The sequence below is a fragment of the Strix aluco genome, chromosome 17 (assembly GCF_031877795.1).
Source record: "Strix aluco isolate bStrAlu1 chromosome 17, bStrAlu1.hap1, whole genome shotgun sequence".
Taxonomy (NCBI): Eukaryota; Metazoa; Chordata; class Aves; order Strigiformes; family Strigidae; genus Strix; species Strix aluco.
This window is the reverse complement of record NC_133947.1, coordinates 6326301-6348460: the sequence shown is the minus strand read 5'-3', so window position 1 is coordinate 6348460 and position 22160 is coordinate 6326301. Positions and strand designations below refer to the sequence as shown.

Sequence of the window (22160 nt, the reverse complement as noted above, 5' to 3'; positions counted from 1 at the left end):
CGCTCAGCACACGAGGGGGTTCTCTGTCCCATCAGGAGGGTGCTCAGGCCACAGGGAAGCTTGGCTGCCACTCCATCAACACGGCATCGCAGCACATACAGGGGCAGGGAGAAGGGAAAGAATTATAGAGGGGGAAAAAAAACCGAAAATGGTACATTCGCATTTCTCTCCTTAGCTCTGAGAAAGGTTTTGAAGACTCTGCATCCTCACTGAAGTCTAGCAGAGGTACGGAGGTAAACCTTTGCTGAAAAGCCATTTAATTACTGACGTGTCTGAAGACTGAATAAGTAACGGAGCTGTTTTGGTGTGGGGACTGGACAAAAAATGACTGAAAAATTTTGGCCTGGTGAAATTTAAAAAAGAAAAAAAAGAAGAAAAAAAGAAAAAAGGGGGAAAAAGGTATTATTTTTTAAACAGACAACGATTTTTGATTCAACCTGAAATTTTTGTTCAATCTCCATGTGATTTTCTCTTCTCTTTCCATGTTAGCCTTTTGTATTTTCTTTACAAAGAGGAAAGAACAGGCCACTCAAGAAAACAGAAATTAGTATATTAAAATAAAAATGCTTGATCTGATACCTGCTTTGAAAATATAAAATGAAGTATTTCGATACTGTTCAAGCAAAACATTCTGGCCATGGTAAACGAGGAAAAACTCTGAAAATGGGAATACAATCTTTCTGCTAATTTTAATAATTCATGTGCTCAGATGCCCACACTCTGCTACTGTTGGAAGCGGGTACACGGGACGGTAAGAAGAGACATAAGATTCTGTAACTCCAGGAGGAGCGGGGATACGTGCAGGGAGTTTAGCTCTGATCCCCAAAGCAGGCAGGTGCTTGAGCGATCACCACCCTCGCACCGGCTGGTTTAACGCGGGATCACGCGCTCCCAGCACTTTGATCTTGTTGCAAAGCATCGATAGACGACCACGAGCTGAGCTCGTTGCTGTGCTCTCTGGAGACACGCTCTGCAGCCCACAAAACAAAGGGTAGTTGAGCTTGGGGTTTGCACAGCTCTCCTTCCCAAGGGGTGTCTTTCTCACTTCGGCACAAAGAGTCCAATAAGGGACCTTGGTCTGCTGTGTGTAATGTGTGACAAGAAGAGCAGCTATAGAGCAGAGGGACAGTCTGTGCCCTGGGCATCTGCTGGCCGGACAGCTTTCAACAGCACTGTACTGAAGACTTATTTAATAAAATATGTTAGATATCTCTCTCAAAAAAAAAAAAAAAGAAAAAAAAATAGAAGGGAAAAAAAAAGAAAAAAGAGCAATCCCAGAATTTGATTATTTTTCTGCAGCGAGCATGGATTTGATACAAGAGAGCACGGCTGCACACAGACCACCACAAGGCAGCACCGGTGTGCTCAGCCTGCCCTGGAAGCCTGCAGAGGAGAGGGAGTGAAGCAGTGACCTTGAGGAAGCCCTATCATTTAAAGAGCTTTAAGATCCTTCAGGACGAACACTAAAAAAAAAAAAAAAAAGAATCAGCACAAGATATCCCTGCACTGAAGGCAGAGTCATGTAGGCAGCAGTGAACAGTACATGCTCCTCCAAGAAAATATGATTCCATTTCTCTGTAGGCTCTTGTAAGTCTCTCTGAGCTGCTGCATTTGAGGAAACTGCATAAACCAACATCTGCCCCAAGGCCAGAGAGGCTCCCCCTCAAGTCCCTGTCAGAGGTTCAATTAACACGTTTCTCCTCGGGCTCTTACGAAGCAGAGAGCCTGGGTTATACAGGGAACTTCTCTAGCATTCCCCTGGAGACATTTCTGCTTGCCTGGCTGACAAGTGTTTTCTGACCCCTCCACCACAGTAATGGCAGCACCACTGGTGAAAAATGGAGAAAGTCTTTCAGGATTTCCTATTCTCTTCAAGACAGGCAATAAGTTTTTATACAGTCATGCCAGACTCTCCAACTAGAGCTGCCAAAGGACTCAATAGTTTGGGGCTGTTAAAGGCAAGGCACATGCATCCCAAGCAGCTGAGGGTACGTGGTGGTTTCAGGAATAGAACACACCAAGAACAGCGTTGTGCAGTTACTTTACTGATGTAAAGTCTGAATTGGAAAGCTCAGGACAAAGGCGGAGGCTATAGCTGTGCATATATTACAACATACAGCACCCTAAAGAGCCAGAGGCATCCCTAAAAGCCCCCCCATCTCCCCCCAATAACTGAGAGACAGATTATGCCAAGACCCAACCTGGAAGGTGTCTCTTCATGCAGTGCCAAGCGACACATGGGCAAACATGACCCAAATGAATGCCTTTGGCACTAACATTTCCCCAGCGTCACATCATTTGGCAAACGGTGCAGGACGATCTGGGTTGGAAGAGCCGGGTGTAACTTACTGATGAGAGGTTCTCGTCTCTCCGCCTCCCCTGGCTGTGCCGGCTGATGAAGGATCGCGCAGAGAGTTTGTAGTGGTTCAGCAGACACGTGATCACCACCACCATCACCATCATCACCACCACGATTATGATTATCTGTACAAACTCCAACTCCGCTGCAAGAGAGACAGACAGACTTTAAGCCACCAGAAAAAGCAGCATGTAATTGAGCACAAGAAGAACTAATGTGGCTGAGATGCCAATAACACCACTGCATCCTTCCCCCATATAAAGCTCTCAAACATGCCTACATGGGCTCTGCATGCTTTGAGGCCAGCTACTTTATAAAAAACTTATTAGTTCACTTTTTCAGTGCCATAGAAGAGTCTCTAGGAGGGATCTTTAAAGACGATCTACAAAGCAGAGTATTTCCAAGCCACACTGCAGACAGGACTTCCCAAAGCCCTCCCAGCTGCAGTGTGCTGGATGTCCCCACCGCTGGGCACAAAACCAGCAGCATCTCAGCGCTGAGCACGCCTTGCTCAGGGCCACGGAGCCATGAACCAACATAACTCATCCTAATGAAACAACTTAGCTAAATGTAAGCTAGATTTCTGCAATTCTTTTCCCATCACCACCACTCCTTCCTCCAGGGAGGACTGACTGAAGTACTTCTCAGCACACCCTCACACCAGGCACGTGTCCCTCTGTCACGGGGGTCAGTGGCACAGGGAGCCCGCAGCACGGCACAGCACAGCAGGCATGAGTGCTGGCAGCCCCCCTCTCCCCGACGTCAGCCCATCCGCCACAGGGCACAGGCAGGGAGACCTCCTGCTTTCCAGGGAGACGCCAGACGGGCACGATACAGCTGCCCATGGAGGCCATGTCCTGGAGCTCCAGACATGCCTCAGCTCAGGGCTCGGCCAGCTGACAGTGGCAGCTTGAGTGGCTTGAACTGGCATAAAGGAAAACTGCCAAAAATCCTCCAAACAAACAAGAACAAGCAAACAACAGACTATCCAGTTAACTCCGGAGATACTTGGCAGGAGGCAGTAAGAAGCCACTCCTAAAATTTCCTAAGGAAATAATTCCTCACACCTCTCTGAGGCTAAGGAAAATTGAGTACTGGAGGCAAATGTAGCGCTGGGGTCATTATTTCCGTGCATTTGGCACCCAGAGAGCAGACGCCATCCCTGAACCGCTCGGTCGTCCCCCCTCAAACCCCCTCACGCCAGCAGCACCCAGGGCTCACTGTGCCCAGGACCAGGCAGCAGCAACTCCAGTGCTCACTGTAAAGGAGGGGCCAGACCAGCAAAATTCAATAGTTCTGGGGATTTAAACTTTGTTTGCTTCTCATTAGGGACAGCTATAAAATCCAGCTTTGGAAAGCCATGCCCTAGGCTATCATAGACGCTGCCACCTATATTTTATCTATACAGACACACACATGTATCTATCTGAGATACACAGGAAGACTCATCACGCCTCGAAGGACAGCACCACACTGCTCGTCCCAGCCAGGGTGGCTTCTGCTGAGTCAAGCAAATTTATTTTTTTCTTTTTTTAATGGAAAGTTTTCTCCTGGCAGGTGGCATTTAAGTGCCAGTAAAAGCAAATAAATGTCAAGAAAACAGTCCAGGTGGTGAGTGCTGCCAGTTACCTCGGAGCTCATTCTGCTAAACAGCAGCTATTTCTGCCATTGCCTAAAATGCTTAACCAGCTCTGCCCACCACCTTCAAAAAGCAGAATTATGCCTTGAAAGCAGGAGCCTTACCTGTCACTTAAAGTTAGATGTATGAGTGACTTGGAGCCCGTATACTTACAGCACCCCTAAAATGCAGCTGCCTCTACACCAGAAGATTGCACATGGTGGGGAAGAGAGGGATTAAAAGCCAAACACTGCAAAGGAGTTTTGCCTTAAAAATGCCTTTTAGCTAAAAGCATCTTGTTAAAAGAAGAGCTCTGGGTCTTTCACAGCAACCCCAGCAAGGTGCCCGAACACCACTGCGAGGGAAAAAGCCTGGAAAAAACCCACGTTCCCAACAATTTATGATCCAGTCCCAAAGCAGCAGCACAGCTTGCTCGTGGGGACAACAGGTGACAGGACCAGAGACCTACCACAGGAGGAGGAACGGGCTGAAACAGGAGCTCATTTTTTCTGAACACAAATCAGATTAACCAGAGTCACAAACACACCAAATCTTAAAGGGTTGAGAAAGGAGAATGATGCAAAACTATTAAAAAAAAGGCACAATGTCTCTTCCCATGTCATTCCTGCTATGTAGGAACGTCCCTATATAGCTCAAAGGCACATCCTAGTGCCAGCTGCACCCAGAGGCAGTGACAGCATCCCCACTGGCCTCCAGCACCCAACTGGCAGGGTGAAGCCCTGACACCCCAGTCAGGCATGGGATGCCCCACAGCTCCCCCGGGTGTTCTCCAGGTCACCCACGAAGAGCCAGACCCCAGGGGCTCACTGACACAGAGTCCCTCTGCCTCATCTACACACGGGCAGCAGAGCCCACAAGCTGGAGAGCAGCCACCCAGCTTGGGTACAGAGCCCATTTTTGCAGAATTCATTACAGAAAAGAAAAAAACAAAACAAAAAGCAACCAAGGTTTTTAGGAAGATGAGTCAATTTAGCCTCAAAATGCAGCATGTGCTTTGGCCACAGTAAGAAAACACAAGAAAAAATATAAATGAGGCCAGTGATGGAAAACTTCCTTTTCTGTTAAAAGAGGTTATATTTCTGAAGAAAAACAAGACCAAGGTAGTTGTAAAGGAAAGTTCCTTTCTTAGGATGAGAGGTCCCTTAAATGAACCAAACCTTGCTAAATTGGTCGCAGTACTTTGGTGACAGAGGTGAAGTTTTGGCCATCAGGAAGGGTTGCCCTAATTCCTTCCTAGGAGGGAACACACACAAGACGTGTCATTTACAAGTGACCTAAGCCAAGCTTCCAGCACACACGTACAGACATATAACAAGCAGAGCCTGAAACAGAAGAAAGGGTGGGAATTCTGTCAGGATCTGGGACAACACACCAGCACCTCATCCATCCCCATCCAGCCCTGAATGCTGTTTATTCTGCTTCTGGGACTCTTGTAATTGGGGTATTACAAAACAGTTGCCATGAGGTGCAATAATAAGGCACAACATGATTACCAGAATGAAGGGGATGCTGCTTTCTGGCAAGGATGCTCCTCCTGCCCCATCTCTCCCTCCCATGGTCTACTGGAACCGGTCACCTGGACAGGCTGGACCCCCCAGGGTCCACAGGGCGAGGCCAGGAGGCACAAGCAGTGTTCAGCCATGCATCATGCCTTGCTCTTTAAACTCTAAATTGGGTTATTTCAGTGTGGAATCTAGTCTAACGTTATAGCAATCACTCTGGTGTTATCAATAGAAGAGCAATTTTAGTATCTCACTTTGTGGTAGAAGGGAGAACAATTAAGCTGCAAATTAACATTCTGTAAATGGGTTTAGTGAAACGATAAAACCTGATCAGCTCCCCCGGTTCGGACTTTGGCCTTTTCATACCAATGGCCTTGCTATTCTCCAATCTCCTTTGTTAGCATGGGGAAGCAAACAGCTCCATCACTGCAGTGGAGCACATCCACCCTTGTCCTGCAGCACAGATGAGGGTCTGAACGTTTAGGTATCATATACAAGAAATGTATCTGCCCCCCATGTCTTCTTTGGTGGTGCTGTTAAAATTAAAATTTCTTCCCAATGATGTGTGTATACATGAGGAGGCCAAACCCATCAGGAACCTCTTTCCTCTGCACCAGCAAGAGCTCAGGGAAGAGCAGAGGGCACACAGTGCCCCGAGTCATGTTCTACCCCAAGCCCAGCCTGTGAGGAGCAGCGGAGCCTCGCAGTGCCTAGGAGCAAACACATCAAGTATGTCGAGATCAGCTTTAATCCCAAGAATGCTCACGTTGCCCAATCTGACCTTTGGAAAAAATAAAATAAAAATCAAACCAACAACAACAAAAAAAAAAGTCCCACATACTCAATTTGTGCTTTTCAAGTTTCAAGAGACTCATACCCACTTGAGGCGTCAAAGTTTCTGCCAACTCTCCCTCTGTTTTAACTTGTCTTCATGGACTTCATTTACAGAGGGGGAAAAAACCCAACACACTGAAAAGCTGGATATACTCGGTAAGATTTTATCCAGTAGCTCAGTCAAATTAATGAAGAAAGATCATTAAAAACCCAAACTTTGAGTTAATACATTATTATACAAGTGCAATTCAGCTGCTATGCTAATAAAAAGCCTTTAGGGAATGAAAAACAAGCCAAACTGCAAAGCACATAATTTATAATTCTAGTGATATTCTTAAAAACACACACACACAACAAAACAAGAAAAAAAATACTCAACACATTTTGTATTTGGCTTCCTAATCATTGTCACTTTTCAATTAGAAGAGACCTCATTCCATTTCTCTCTGTAATTTTCCCCAAGGGAAGTGTTATAAATGCACTAGGCTTTACAAGATGGGCATATTCAGCCTCCAAATGCAAAGTAAGGTCACACTAATTTAATTTTGCATAATTTTTATTCCAGAATACGTTTCAAACTAACAGGTTCAGACATCACATTTAAGTGACACAACCTGCTTTTCTGTATTTTCTGTCTAGACGCTGCAGCTTTGGGACTCAAGTCAGCACGCGTGTAACTGTTTTGCAACTAAGCATTTTTCCCCCAGATTCTCACAATCCTGAAACTGAATATTCGTGATCAAGTAAAATCACTTGTCACATCCCATTCTTCAAGTTCGTTACTCACTTGCCACTTTAAACCACATGTGGCCTTGAATAAGGGTTTCACAGTAGATTATAGCATTATATCAATGAATGATAGGAGACTCTGCTGCTTCCCAAAGCCTGCAGACTCCGCAACACGCAGGCTGTGGCCGCACTCCTGCTCAGAGGGCTTTTTAGGGGAAGGCAGCACGTGTTCTTGCTGCCCACACCAGCCTGCTGCCTGGCCACCAAGACGGTAAGACTCTAAAGTGTCTGAAATTTATGAAAATGGCAGCTGGCTGGCAGCTGGTGCCAATGCAGAGGCAGCTCACTGGCACGGCTGCCAGGGCGTTCGGCCCCACTCCTCTCACCAAAGACCACACTCACGGCTCAACAGAAGCAGCTGCAGAAAGATGCATCTCAGAGCTTCCTTGAGTGCGAACAAAACACTTGGCACCCACAGGTTTAAAATTCATTAGTATTTTTGCAAGGAGGGAGACCTATTTGAGTCAACGGTGACACTGGGAGCGCTGAGCCTCTGCACACACACACAGTTCACAACGGCCGCAGGGGAGGTGAGGCTATGATACACTTTAAATGCATTTCCTTACTTTTTACAGCTACACTACAGTTCATAAAAGGCTTACTATAAACTTTATTAATGCTCTTCCTTCCACATAGAGTATCACTGCTGAAGACAAATGCTCCAAAGCACTGGCAAATATAAAGAGGAGGAAAAAAAAAAAATACACCTGCATTCTGCTACAATAATTACAAAAATAATTAGAGGTACTCCAGCTATCATTTGCAAGTGGACAGAACAGCTTTCAAACAGGGTGTCAGCCAAGATGACCTTTGCTTTCAGCTGGGTATGGTACACATCTGCAGGTCAAAACAATTCTCTTTAAGCTTCAACTACAACTTCTATATATATTGGAATTATATATCTTGTGAGAAGTGATGAGAACTGAAACTACTCGGGAGATAACAGCTAAGCTGAACCAAACATAGCCGCACTAGCCACAATTCCTAAGAAAAAAAGTTTTTAAAAACATATGCCAGTCATCATAAATGCTGTGGTACACTGTGCTAAAACCCAAGTCTGTTTTGTTGAGACAAAATTAAAGCAAGCAGAGAATCCCCTGAAGAATACTCTGCTTCTCCTATGCTCACTTTCACTTCCTCTGGGGTATTTTTATCATTAAAAACCCCTTAGTTCTGACTTGAAACATTGCTGGGACAGTTCAAGCACGATGAGTCTGATCACAAACTCAGACTATCAAAAATATGCTCTTAAGGGTGTGGAGAAAAAACTCCTGCTGCTGATTTCATCTTCTGGTGGACATCAGCCCGGTGTGAGGCAACCCAACGCCCTGCTTCATGCCAGACAGGATGAGATACCTCCCAAGCAAGCCTCGCTCTTGGAAGTTAATGAGCCATCAGTTATTTTTACCCAGGACAGATAGAATATGCACCTCAGCTTCTGGATGCTCCCATAACAGTCCCTCAGCATCAGAGCCCCATTATGACTTGTATTATTAGCATTCTTTGGGAAAATACATCTAAAACTGTGTTTTGAGTTTGCTCCATGTGCCTGACAGAGAGGACAGCTGGTAACAGAGGCAGGCAAAGCCTTCATGAGGCTTTGGGAGTGTTGGGCACAGCCCCATGTCTATGGGGAAACTTCCAACGTTGCCCCAACATCTGCAATAACACAGGTCACAGAAAAGGCAAAAAATCGAGTTTAAAATGAAAGCTTAACTCCAGCAGTTTCCTCTAATCTAGAAACTGATGTGAATCTGAGTAGTAGAAAAATCCAAAAGGAAGTGAGTAAGAGTCAGGGAGGCTAAAAAGGGGCTGAGAACAACACAAATTTCACTATTTCAGAAGTTTCAGAGAATTGTGGAAACGGCATTTCCCCCTGAATCACCCCTGTGCTGTCACTGCCTACACAGGTACTCACTCCCAGCAGCCAGGCTCCTCACTGGGCAGGCGGGTGTTTGACATGGCCTTGGGTTTTAGCCCACCACAGCGCAAGGACAGTCTTGTTGAAGACCCTCCGCAAACACCTGCAATCTGAGATAACAGAATCCTTGTCTACACTAGGATGTTACTCTGCAGCCCAGCTGTACAGAAATTTCCAGACTGGCCATTTTCCACCATACATAGGGACTATTTTTAATTAAATGTCACTTATGTTCCCAGAGAAACATCCTGTAAGTGCCTAATGCAAGAGCCAAGGAACCCCTCTGCGTACTGTGCCTTCACCTCTGGTCTTCACTTTCTCCGACACACTTAAAACAACTTTTACACCAAGACTGCGTGGGATAGTTTCGTACAGAGATTCCTCCTACTGCCCCAATAAAATGGGCAGAAACAGACTCAGACTTTTCCAACTTTCTTGTTGAAGTATGAAGAGTTGTAATCCAGTCTTGTACAAACCTGGGCAGCATCTCTCTAGCCTCCAGAAGACACAGGCTAAGGATGACTTCTAATGGCAAGTAGCTTGAGCTCCCTGGCCCTGTCCTGTCCCTGCAGCACCCCTGACCACCCCGGCAGGGCCTGCAGGTGCCCACGCAGGGTTTTAGAGCAAGGATTTGCCCACAGCAGTGGGCACACCACAGTCTCCCTCCTTGCTCAGGCGGCAGAGCCATAGCCTATGGATGAAGTCAATGCACAGATATAGGGGGTTGGTGGTGGGGAATGATGTAATTAAGGAATTAAGGTCCCTGGGAAGACAAAGAAGGCAAGCAGCTGGAACAAAGCTTGGCATGGGAGATGCACCACAGCAAGGCAGAGGAGTGCTCACCCTGACCCTGGACACCTATATCACCTGCCAAGTGGTGAGCCCAGCCTCCCAGCCCATCCACCACAGAGGGACAAAGTCTTTCCCCAGGTCACTCAGCCCAGGAATGAGCGCCAGCTCTGGCTCAGCCTCGCCAAGGAACCCAGTCCCTCCTGGGACTGCAGGAGCACGGCCCTTGGTTCAGGCATGGAGCCAAAGACCTCACCAGCAACAGGATGCAATTACTGGGCACAAAACTATTGGCATGAACAAGGAACCCACAGCACAGAGCACCCGAGCCCTCTGCCACCAACCAGCTCTCCAGAGAACACGTGCCTCCTGTGGGGTGGCAGCAGGATACCTGTCGGCACCACGCAAAGAGCTAGGTGATACTTAGAAGAGTGGATCTGAGAAAAGCATCTTGCTTTCTGCCCCCAGAGCCCTTGCTCCAACTATGAAGCAGCACTTTCTGCTCCTCGCTGCGCACGGCTGCTTCATGGAATGCCTATGGTTATTTACAGAGCCTGGTTCACGCGGGTGACTCAGCACCGTGATTCCACAGATTCCAGTCGAGAGCCCGCAACGACATGGAGTGGGACACCTTGGTGGGGACTGTCCCACAGCAGCACCTGGTGAGCAGCACCAGCCTCTGGCACAGACCCCAGGGACTGGGGACAGTCAGGCCACGTCCAGTCCTGAAGCTTATAAAATCCATAAATGAATTGCTGCCTACCATCGGCTAAATATGGTGGCACTGTAATGTCACACCGCATGTCCCGGCTTCTTCCGTAATCCTTGGGGATTTAGGGTAAATTCAACAGACTGCAATGCTCCGCCCTCCATGCACCCCCACCACACACACCCCGGAAAGAAAGGTCTCTACACACACGCACACACAGAGTCTTTCCAGACATGGCAAAATTAACTGGATGAATTAATGAAAAGTCTTCACAAATCTGCAGTGAGCACTTTCATCCCTGATTTTCCATTAACACCTCTGATATCCACAGAGCTGCCCTGGCTGCATGACTCAGAGCAAGACGCAGCAGAGATGTACACAGCCCTGACTGCAGTTCCCTCTCCTCCCAATTTTCTCATCTTTTCATCCACCCCCACCCTTGGGCATCTTCTGTTTGAACAGGTTCCTTGTAGCCCTTGATGACAGCGCTCTAGTTACATAAAACAAGCATGTAAAAGACATAAATAAGGGTACAGCTACTTTTTGACTGAGCTGTGCAGATGAGGCTATTCAAGAGTAATCAGGAAGGTGGTGGGGGGAAATGGAAGTCCAAATCAGACTGGCACTGACAGTAATTTGAAGCTTGGAGCTGAAGAGTGTCCATGCATCCTTCCTCCCTGTCTGTGATTCCCCAAATTCTGCACTTACAAGCTTTGTGGGATGCCAAACAGGGATGCTCAAGGATTTCAGCCAAGAATCATTTCAGGCCAGTAACCTTAAAGGCTTCTCAACAAGCCTGTGTGGCTCCTAAAAGAGCAAATGGAAAACAAGTCTTGGAATAGGGGCAGACCAAGGTCCCGCTCTTCCAGCATCAGTAGCTGTCTGTCTACCAGGACCCAAAACCTGGGCTGCTTCACTAGCATCCTATAGCAAGCATCCTCCTCAGCCTGCTCCTCTACCCACCCAGGGGCTTTGACAGGCAGAAGAGTATGACCCAGAGTTTTCTCCAACAGACTTGGGCTGCCATCTTCGCACGAAACTTATTGCCAATGGGTGGGCAGAGACACTGCCCTAAACTAGAAGTGATGAGTCTGACTTTCAGCCATTCTCAGCACCCACATCTCTGGCTGAAGGAAGCAGCAAGGGCAGGGGCTTGGGCACCAGCAGGCTGCAGAGGAGGAGGAGCTGTCAGCTACTTGACAGCCTGGCCCGCTCCCCTCCCCAGTCTTCGCTGACATTTCAGGGCACCACAGCTTCAGCAGTGCCCAGAGGCACCATCGAGAACAAGGTGACACACAAGGACAGTCCTTGCCACAAACAGCTGAGAGCCTACCACTACCTTCCATGCCCTAATAATTAGGGCACAAAACCAGTTCTAATCACTTTTGGAAAATGAAAGCTAAGGACACCCTGTGCCTTGCCTTACACATACTGACACACATCTTTTGCAAGCAGAGAACCAGAAAGTCCAGAGCTGAAATTACTGAACTGGTCTGCAGTAGCCTAGACCAAAGCGGGGTCCACAGAGCTGGCCTGAGGTCTGCCTGGTCCTCATGCTCCGTTTAAAGCCCTGCCTGCCTGAAGAGCTTGCATTTGTGCCTGCCGGCTGCGAGCATGCTTTCAGAGAGCAGGGGATAGATGCTACAGCAAAATTTGGGCACACTTTGGAACAGCATGTGGCTCCCTGGAAGGAGCCAAGGGTTAAACTCAGCAGAATTGAGTCCAACCAAAGTGCGGTTGTTATGCCAGATGCTCATCAAAGCCTCTGTAAAAGGATGTGGGTTAAGCAATGCAGCCAAAGAGTGGACCTCATTTTTTCTACTCAAGGCTAAAGAATGTGAATTTGAGAAGAGCCATCTGAATCTAGTCACCCTTCTGAGCTATGATTTTAGGAGGGAGTAAACTCACAACTCCTCAGTGAGCAGCTGCAGGGACTTGGGCTCTGCAGCATCCCACAGGAGAAGCAGCAGGGTCAGCACTGGGACCATGTCTGGCCACGGACTCTCACCCTCCCCTCATAGATATGACATGGAGGAAAATACCCTGGCACATCAGCAACACTGCCCAGTGCAAGCAGCTCTGCCCTGGCGCATCCTTCCCAGCCCTGCTTGGAAAAGGGACATGCCCATTATGCTAAACATTACATTTGAACTGCTCTAATTTAAGCAAGAACCAGAACAGCTCCAGGCAACAGCTGGAATCCAAAGGCTGCCAGAGAGGGTGCAGCACCGAACACTGCTCCAGGTTTACAGAGGCCATTTCATCCACCAGATGCTGAGCTCCACTCGTTAAAGAGACCAATGTTCTCCCTCTCAGAGACTGTGGACAGGGAAGAAGAGAGGAAAGAACAAGGAACTTCAGATGGCAGATTACTCACCCTCCACCACTTGTCTGTTAGGTCATCTTAGAAACAATCAGACCAGGAGAAGTCATTATTGCAGTATTAGTGTATTAGCATCTGCTACATTTATCTTCTAAATAATACCTCCATAAAACCGCATACGAAGAGCCCATCAGATTGTCAACAATTGTATTTGTTTACAAGGCCGCATGGGAAGTACTGGAGATAGATACAGAGTATGATCCTGATACTGATATTGCCACTGCTGGCACTAAGCAGCAGCATCTTGAAGCTGGAGCTGCAGCAGCAACAGCCAAGCATTAAAGGGAGCAGGATCAGGCCTGTGACAACAGACAGGTCAGCTGGGAAGAGCCCACTGGATTTGGTCCTGCTTCATGCATCATCAGGACAGTTAACAGCTAAATGGCATTTCCAGATTCAACATGGCCAGTTCTGATGTAGGTAACACCACGCAAGCTAGTGATGGCAGGCTGAGAACAGGGCAGGAGGGCAGAGAGCAAGGGGGACTCAAAAAAGGAGCCAGTTTGAGAAAAAACATTGCTGGAAAATGGGTGATGGGGTCCCAAGAAGTCACGTTCATAGTGTCAGTCCTTGGGCCATAACTGCGTTTAACATAGCTCATTTTCTTCATTTGTCACCCCAAGTAATCAAGCATCACATCCTCTGAGTCACTGGCAAACGATGGCCTCATCCTGCACCTCCACCCCCTTTTTTTGTTTGTTTTAAAGGAAATAGCCCCATTTCATGCTTATAGCCACAGAAGTATCAGACTGGTTGGGCCACAGAAAATTCTTTTAGTCCTTAAAACACAGTAACTGTCCCGATCATACCACTGTGCCTGTTCTTAAAAGGTGACCTTCCCAAGCTAGCATGGCCACAGTGGCAGCTGCAGGGAGTGGGACCTGCACTCAAGGGCCAGAAAGGCAGGACCAGCATGGCAGCACTCAGCTTCTACATGGAAATTACAAACCTGAGAGCTGGGGCCGGCAGCTCTTTCAGCTTGGACACCTCCTGACTCTGAGCAGGGAGCTGCCAACTGGAGACCTGTTTAGAGAAAGTCCTAAAGACACCAACCAGCTCCCTCAGACCAATGAGAACTAGTGAGGTTCTCTGGGACACTCAAGCCCTTCTCTCCATTTTGTGCCTATTTCTCTCATCCTCCCCCTTTCCAAGATTTTGAGACAACTTATTTTATGCACAGTAAGCCTGATCCCAGCCTACTGAGATGACTGGAAGGAGTACATTGCTTTTGAAGTTACTCCCAAGGGTAAGGACAGCTAAACTGGATTAAAAGCATAAAGCAATTTTGATTTTGCACTTAAAAGATAGGTAAAATTGCTTGCTCACTAGAAACTGTTGAGCAAGGCTCACTGCCCCCATCAAGCTGAGAACAACCAGAGTATCTCCTGCTCCCCGAGAAGCAGCACGATGGCATCAGGCCTGCATGATGTCTGGGGCAGGGGCAAGGCCAGCGCATCACCCGCCCTCTTGAACATAAGCATCCAGAGAGAGGGATATAGGAACAAGACTTTACTGTCTGCAATCATAAATAGCATGAACCAGGAAAAAAAAAAAATCAAAAAATCAGCGAAAAAACACAGTACACAATATCTGGATCAAACCCTGCCAGCCAACCCTGAAAGACCAAAGAGGTTTTGTTTGTCAGGGGTATTTCTACAGCTAGTAAAAATAAACACATTAATATGTAAGTATTTTCATATACCCTGGAAACACTCCTGATCAATATGTGGCTTGCTACCGTAGAGGTTTTTTTTCCTTCCACCAAGCAGAAACTCATGACAAAGGAAAGCACATCTCATTTATGAACTTAGCTATAAATACTTTTGCTAACTGCCATTTAGGAATTTCATTTCCTGCTTGAGCAAGTCCTGTTGAAAGAGGCAATTACCAAATTTGTTTCTAGTTATAGAAATAGATGTTTGTCGCTGCCCACATCTGTTTCGACAGACAAATTGCCAGTCGTGGACGCTCCAAGGAGAGCAAGTGCTCCATCCCGGGAGGGCTTTGCCACCTCTCCAGAAAGCTAACAGCAATTACAGGGATTGGGTTTCCGATTCCAACTTCATTTGAGCCCCATCTCCCGCTGCAACGGAGCTGCCTCACATCGACGGGGCACCTGCAGCTTCACAGTCAGCCGCAGCCGCCTGCACCACGTCACCCGGCGCACACCACCGAGCGCTGCCGGCAGTGCCGTAGCCTGCTCCCTCCTCCTGCTGCTGCGGAGACACTAAGGAATATGCGTTTCATTAATCACCAGGCCCATCAAAACAAGGCAACTTTAATTCTGCAGGTCACGAGGATCCAGTACGCTGCATCTGTTGTACGCACAGAAAGGAAGGCAGCAGCAAGGCATTCTCCTCGCCTGCAAAGCAGTAAGATGGCACAGGCATTCCTGCTCTCAGTGGGACACCCCACCGCAAAACAGCCAGCAGTGAGGGCACACGGGTGCGGAGATGGGGGCTCATGGCTGTCACCGGCATGGACCACAGCCTCTCCCGGCTGAACGCGGTATACGCCAGGTTTTACTGTGTCTCCCTCCCCAATGTCCTCACTTTCCACTTTCCTCCACCCTGGCTGTCCTCTAGAAAGTTTTCTTTCCACCTATTCCTGGGAAAACCATTCATCGGCCAATTCCCAATATGCTTGGCCATGGCCGAGCCAGAGCCAGCTGCAGCTCAGGTGCCCCAGTGCCAGCACCCAACCCCCAGCACGGCACCCAGCAAGACCTGTGGGACCAGTGCTCAAGCAGGGGCACCCCGAGAGGGACACAAGGACAAGCAGGAACACCCATGCCTCCCTGCCACAAGCATAACACCCATCGAATCACACCCAGCACCCGGCTCAGGGATGTGGCAGAGGAGCAGGGAAGCTACGAAACACCATGAGCTGTGGCTGGGGAACCTGTGCTCCTCCAGCATTTTTTCTGTGTGAATCAGCACGGCTCCCCCCACACTGCCTCACTTATCAACCCGTCACAGCCCCGAGGAGCCCATCGGCATTTGGGAGCGGTGCCGGGGACCCTGCCGTGCCCCCGTTCCGAGGCCGCAGTGCTGCAGCTCCCCTGGGGGCCCCGGGACATGTGCCCCCGGGCAGCAGTGCCACAGGGGCTGCCCCGACACGCGGCTCGCAGACGGGTGTCGAAACACGGGTTGAGCAAGTTGGCCAAAGCCACACAGGTCATGACGGGGCTGTAACTGCAACCGGATTTCCTCAGCCCCATCCAGGGCCGACCAGCAGGACACCACTCCCTTCTCTGCCTCTTAAGCACTGTTACCGTCTATATCATTTTGCAGCTTTTGCTTACAAAAGGAGTGACCTTTCACAAGGTAAGTTACTCCCACAGAACAAGGACAATCTTAAGTTACAGACATAATTATGCACTGCAGAAAGAAATATGCAAAATGCATGCAAATATCCAGACACACACACTTCGTTTGGTCACTGCAATATTCAAGTTCAGTTCCTGAACTGGTCTGAACACCACCAGATGGAAGCGAATGCATGTGCATACTCTCACACAGAGATGTGAAAACAAATTTCATATTTCTATATGCACACGCACCAGAGCGAATGGGGGAGGTGAGTAAAACCGCCCCAAATCTGACAACATTAAAGGTAATAAATTTACTTCCACCTCAGCTGTAGCAACAGCCTGAGAAAGGTTTTAACTCCTACAGCAGATCTGCTGGAAAAGTCTAAGTTTTGTTGTAGCGTTTTGCATTTGTCAGTTTTTAAGCACGCACAAAAAGAGAAGCCCTTCTCCCACGTACAGCCCGGCAGCGTTTGCTCGGCAGAGAGGTTTCTGGGGCTGGGTGGCCATGCCCTCCCCATCCCCATCCCCTGGCACATCTGCGTCCCTCCTGCCCGCCCCATTGTCCCCAGCACCCCCGTCCCGTCCCCACGCAGCCCCCAGACGGCAGATTGATGACACGGGGCGCCGGCGGGGAGCTGACCCCCGAGGTCAGCCCCGACAATAGGTCTGTGGGGGCGGTGGGAGGGAAGAGGCCACGGGGGCGAGGAGCCCCCCTGGCTCGCCCACCCCCTCCACGGAGGTGATTTCGAAACGGCTTTTCAAGCCGCCCCCCCCCCCCCGCCGGCCACCCGCCACCTGCCCGCGGGACGGGGACTCGGGGCGGCCCCGGGGGGCGGGGGGGGCGGCAGCTGCCCTCGCACCGGGGCGGAGGGCGGCTTCGGGAGGACGGTGAGGGGGGGAGAACAGAGAGGGGAGGATTATCCATGGACACAGCCTGTCCCCTTTTCACTGCATTTAACAATAAAGCAGTAGCTATAGCAACGGGGTTAATTAATGCATCCGATTTGCATAACTAAAACTCTGAACCCATTCAAGCCTTGCTGATATTTTCATTCTTAAACCTGGCCTGCAAGGCTGTGCTCTTATGGCAAGGGGAACCCAAACAAACACGGTACTGCTGTACTGGCAGAGAGATGCAGGGACACACCGGGCACCGCACAAAGCCACCCCTGCTGCAGCGTGACCTGCCCGAGAGGCTCCAAGAGCCGTTTGCTCCACATACCTTTATTCCCCCAGAAAGCATTAGCATTTGCAAATAAGCATGGGGAAGAGAACAGGAAAATGGGGACTGAAGTGTCCTTCAGAAAATAAAACAGGGGAAAAAGTGATTTTCAGAGATGGAGTAAAGCACATTCCAAGACAGAGGGGGTAAGGAGATAGGCAATGTAAAGGTTTCAGACTATCGTATAACCAGAGGGGGAAATGTCTTCTCACCACAAACATGCATCTGCATGATGTCTAGACAGTCATAAAAAGGGCAATTAAAGTACTGCAGGCTGCAGTAAGCTAATGTCTCCTCTCCCAGTCTAAACAGTTGAAACATACCGTACTAACTTAGAAAAAAAACATATAGGATAGAGAGAGAAAGACAAGTTTGTAAGGAAAAATGTTTTGAAATTCAGTTTTAAATAAGCCAGTAAATTAATTCAACCTTGTCAAATCTTTGCCTTATAACATATCAAATATTCCGCCTGCGTCCTGTCTAGACTGTGATAACAAAGGGCATTTAAAGCCCTGCAAGATGCGCTGACAGAGTAGCCATTTAAAGATGCAGTATTGCTTTCTCCATCTAAAACGATTTGTCAGATGGAGTTAAAATGAAAATGATAAGTAATCACTCTGGTTCACAACCATTTCAAAAGAAAAAAAACCACAAAAACCCCACAGCTCATAGATATAAATCCCACTAAAATCATTCCAATGTATCATTCCAGTGGGATTTGTTGGGTCTTTTTTTTTTATGGCATTTGCTTTTTTTTTTATTTCGTTAATCTGAGATGTCACTAGCTTTCTGCAGCACACGCATTTCTAAATAGGAGTGTATTAAGTTTGAAAAAGCCAATTTCAAGTACTAATTGATTTATTGATATAAAATGATGACTTGCAGAGAGATGCCATTGTAACTCCAAGGGTTAACACTGAAAAGGAATTTTTTTTTATTTACTTAAAAGCAAAAGAATAAACAATATCTCACATGAGATAAACTGGCCAGTCTCCATCACTGACACAGTTCAGCCTGGGTAGTCACTGTCCTCAGGAGAGCAAGAGAGAAAGAAAAGTTAAAGCAAACTATGTGGGTGTGCACAGCATGTTTTTTTACTGAGAAAGGACAGTTTTCTGGAAAAAGCTAAACTAGATATAATCCTGTCTAACGTAAGAAATGTTCTCCTCTCTTCCTGAGCTTTATCAGCTGCTAGAGAACCAAAATCTCAGAAAATACATATACACAAAATAGCTGATCTGGCTTAACAGGACGGCTAACGCTGCCCACCGTGGAGCAGGCGCCCGCAGGCCTACAGCTACCCTCCAGGCAGCCGCTTTTAGCAAACTGCAAGACTGGCTTTTAAAGACTGTTTTGTTGTGATTGGGGTGTGCCCAGCCCCGGGTCCAACCGCACCACACAGTCGCTTCCGTGAGGGGGTCACGGTGGGGAGTCACCTCTGGAAGTTCAAAACCGGGTTGACCTCATTCTCTGCTCCTCACCCTATAGCATACCACCACCATGGCGTTCGTACCTCCCCTCTGTCTCCCCACCCTTGTTTCTTAATTATTATTTTAATAAGACTGTTTCCAACTTCACTGTTCATTCCACAATAGCCCAAGGGCTACAACTGTTCATTAGACAGAATTTCTGCTTTAATTGCACTGACACAGATGTGTCGGTTATCTGGAAGAAATTACTAAAATGAGCAGTAAAGAATGGGGCTGGATGCTTTTCCTCCCTTATGGAGAGTTTAATTTAATGTTATTTCCCCCCACACCCCATACAAACAGCATCATTCGGTGCACTGCAGGTTCGCAGAAGAATTAACCCCAAATTGTTCCCACTGCCATGGTGCATGCAGGTGCACTTTGCTCCCCACGCTGCACTAGGATTTCTACAAGGGCAGAAAGCACGTTTCCCTCCAGGGACTGCAGACATGGCACTGGAGGGGCCCGACACCACCCGACCCACCGGGCTCTGCATCCACGGATGCACAGAGCAGAGCCCCAGGGTCCCAGGAGAGGAGTGGGTGGCTGATACCCTGCCCGGCTGATATGTCCATGTTCCCCCCGTGTCCCCCAGGCAGTGCAAGTTGGTGACATGCACCTGAGACTGGAAGTATCCGAGACCACCAGTAAAGCTTTAGGGAAGAAGTTCAAGCCTTGACCTGACCATAACTTGTGGGTTTTGCCATCAGGACAACACGAAGTCCCCGATGAACACTTGGCTGCAGCCACCACGAGCACCTGTGCTGTCACGGCTTTCAGTGACTCCAGAATCACAACCCCTCATTAAGATGTGAAAGCACAAACCTCGGCAGGGCAGGAGGCAATGCCACCACTGCCCAACAGCTCGTGTCCATCCCCGCACCAGCACTGTGGCTGCCAGGCCTGGGGTGCAAAACAGGCTCCCTCAGTCCCCCCTCACCCTCTGCAAAGAGGTAAATCACAGACATAGAAAACGTCATTGCTTCTGCTCAACAGTGTCCAGGCTTCAAACCCGCCACGGTTGTGCAGCTGTCAAATCAGCCATGGAGTTTACATGAACTTCCTCTGCAATTCATGTTGGCGAGAGCCAGGCTCATAATAGCCTTGGATTCACAGAGAAAGAGCTGCCAGTGTTATTTCTATTTAAAACCTCTATTTGAGCTTCATACACTCATTCTTCACACATAATACACATGCATATACACACAAAATGTAGAAGTGAGCCAGATCCAGAAGAATTTCACTTCACCAAGAGCACTGCCTAATAGCAATTTCAGATTTTGGCTCACTGTATTATTTAATAGATTTTAATTCAATAATAAAAAATATGAACCTGCCAATTTTTTGTTACATCTTTTTGCCAGGAAGAAGAAAAAAAAAAGAAGAAACCATGCAAGAAACTTGCTACTAATTTATTTATTGAACCATTCCTTCCCACCCCACCAGGCATGGGACTGCTCTCCTAAGCAGCAGCACAAAGGCACTGGCCAGGCCAGGTGAAGGCTGAAGCTGCTCAGCCAGCCAGGGTGGGCTGAGGCAGGGGGAACAAGCAGATGCACATCAAGGGTTCAAGTCCCATCTCTGAATATGTCTAAAAGCCATTAAAAATGTCTCTTTCAGCAAAACTCATCTTTGATTTAAAGCGGGGGAAAAAATTCACAAATGCTTCATGTCAAAAAAAGTCTGCATTAATGGAAAAAAAACGTTCCTTTGTTGCTAGGGGACTTACTTGCTTTGTATCTGCTGAAAACCTTTAAAATTCCACTATTGTATTTTAACAAAACCCCGAGATTGAAGCATCTCATGTGCTAAAAATCGAGACAGAGCACATCAGTTCCATCCTTCATTTGTAAGTACTTTGCTCAGGCCTGACTTCGTTTTGTATCTTGGTCCTCGATGCTTTTTGGCAGTTTGCTCTAGACTTACTGGCAAGGGCTAAAAGGTTTCTATTTAGCTGGTGTCAGCTGAGCATCTGTGCCTGCAAGAACTGGAGTGGGGGTGATCCCGACTGCATTTCAAAAGCGCATTCCTTTTTTGGGAGCTGCCACAATAATTTTAAATCTTAAGTGTGTTTGGGTAGCAGGGTGACTCCCTCCAGAGGGGTCCCCGCTGCAGTCCCTAAGGGAGCACCAGATTCTGGGAAGGTTTCCTGACCAGCAGAGGGAAAAGGAGCTGGGAACGCTCCCTAACCTGTGACCCTGATAACAAAAGGCAGGGAGAGCGTCTAGACCTCCAGTCTGATGGCGAGTGAAGGCGGGTATTGTGCTGCCTCAGACAAGGCAGGCACACATGCGCTGCGGGACAGGAGCAGTGATGCAAACCCCAGCTGCAGCGATCAACAGCATCGCCCCGAAATGCACCAGGTTACTGAGAAGGGAGGCCAGGCACAGCCCACCCTTCCTGGCCAGCGCAGGGTTTAGCAGCGGCTTTCAGGGCAGCTCCCAGTTTCCAGCACAGCTGGACCCAGTGGAGATGAAGGAGCTCATGGGGTTTCGTGCCTCACCAGTCCTGAGTTTCCATTTGCCTCCACGTATTTCACATATACCATCCTCACACTCCCAAATGCAACCATCCTGCAATTCCAGCTCTGTGCAGATCCCAACAGGAGAGCACAAAAAAAAAAAGCTTCCTTCCACAGAGCCTTTATTTTCTGCTTTCCCTGTCTTAGTTAAAAGGGGACAAAAGATATTCCCTTTCCACCAAGCCTAGAGATCAGGTCAACATTCAGAAAAGCTGAAGTCAAGACCCAGTTCTACCATGTATTTCTTGTGTGACCCAGAACAAGCCCCTTGGCTTCCCACCGTAGTAGGTCCCCACATACAAAAATACAAATACCCTAAATAAATGCTAGAGCTAATAGCAGGTTACTGCCAGGGAACTGCACGAAGAGAAAACAAAAGACCTATTAAAAGCCCTCCTTCATCTCTGCCAGAAAGAAAACACTATTACTCAGTACTTAAAAAGATGCATTAAAGGAGAGAGTGCAGCCAGGGGTTTAAGGACACCCCTGGCAGAGCAGCAGGGGAAGTGCTCCCGACCAGCCACCCCCCATGCACCCTCAGGACAAGGTTTTCCCTGGGGTGCTCCCACACCCTGACCATGCCCTTGGCCATACCCTGACCGTGCCCTTGGCCATGCTACCACAGGCAGTGGGAGCAGCACCCGAGTGGTCCTGGCAGACAGCAGGGCTGGTCCTGTTACAGTCCCACACCAAAATGCACCAACCTGCAG

At 48.2% G+C, this 22160-nt stretch overlaps 1 protein-coding gene across 3 annotated transcripts in view; it reads right to left on the bottom strand.

The window, feature by feature from the left end:
- The window catches only part of PMEPA1 (prostate transmembrane protein, androgen induced 1), a 52769-nt gene that overhangs the window by 9740 nt on the left and 20869 nt on the right, over positions 1-22160 (bottom strand). For all 3 annotated transcript variants that reach the window (XM_074843248.1, XM_074843249.1, XM_074843250.1), the window contains one exon: positions 2350-2504. In XM_074843248.1, the coding sequence (XP_074699349.1) occupies positions 2350-2504 (155 nt within the window). The remainder of the gene's footprint in view (positions 1-2349; positions 2505-22160) is intronic.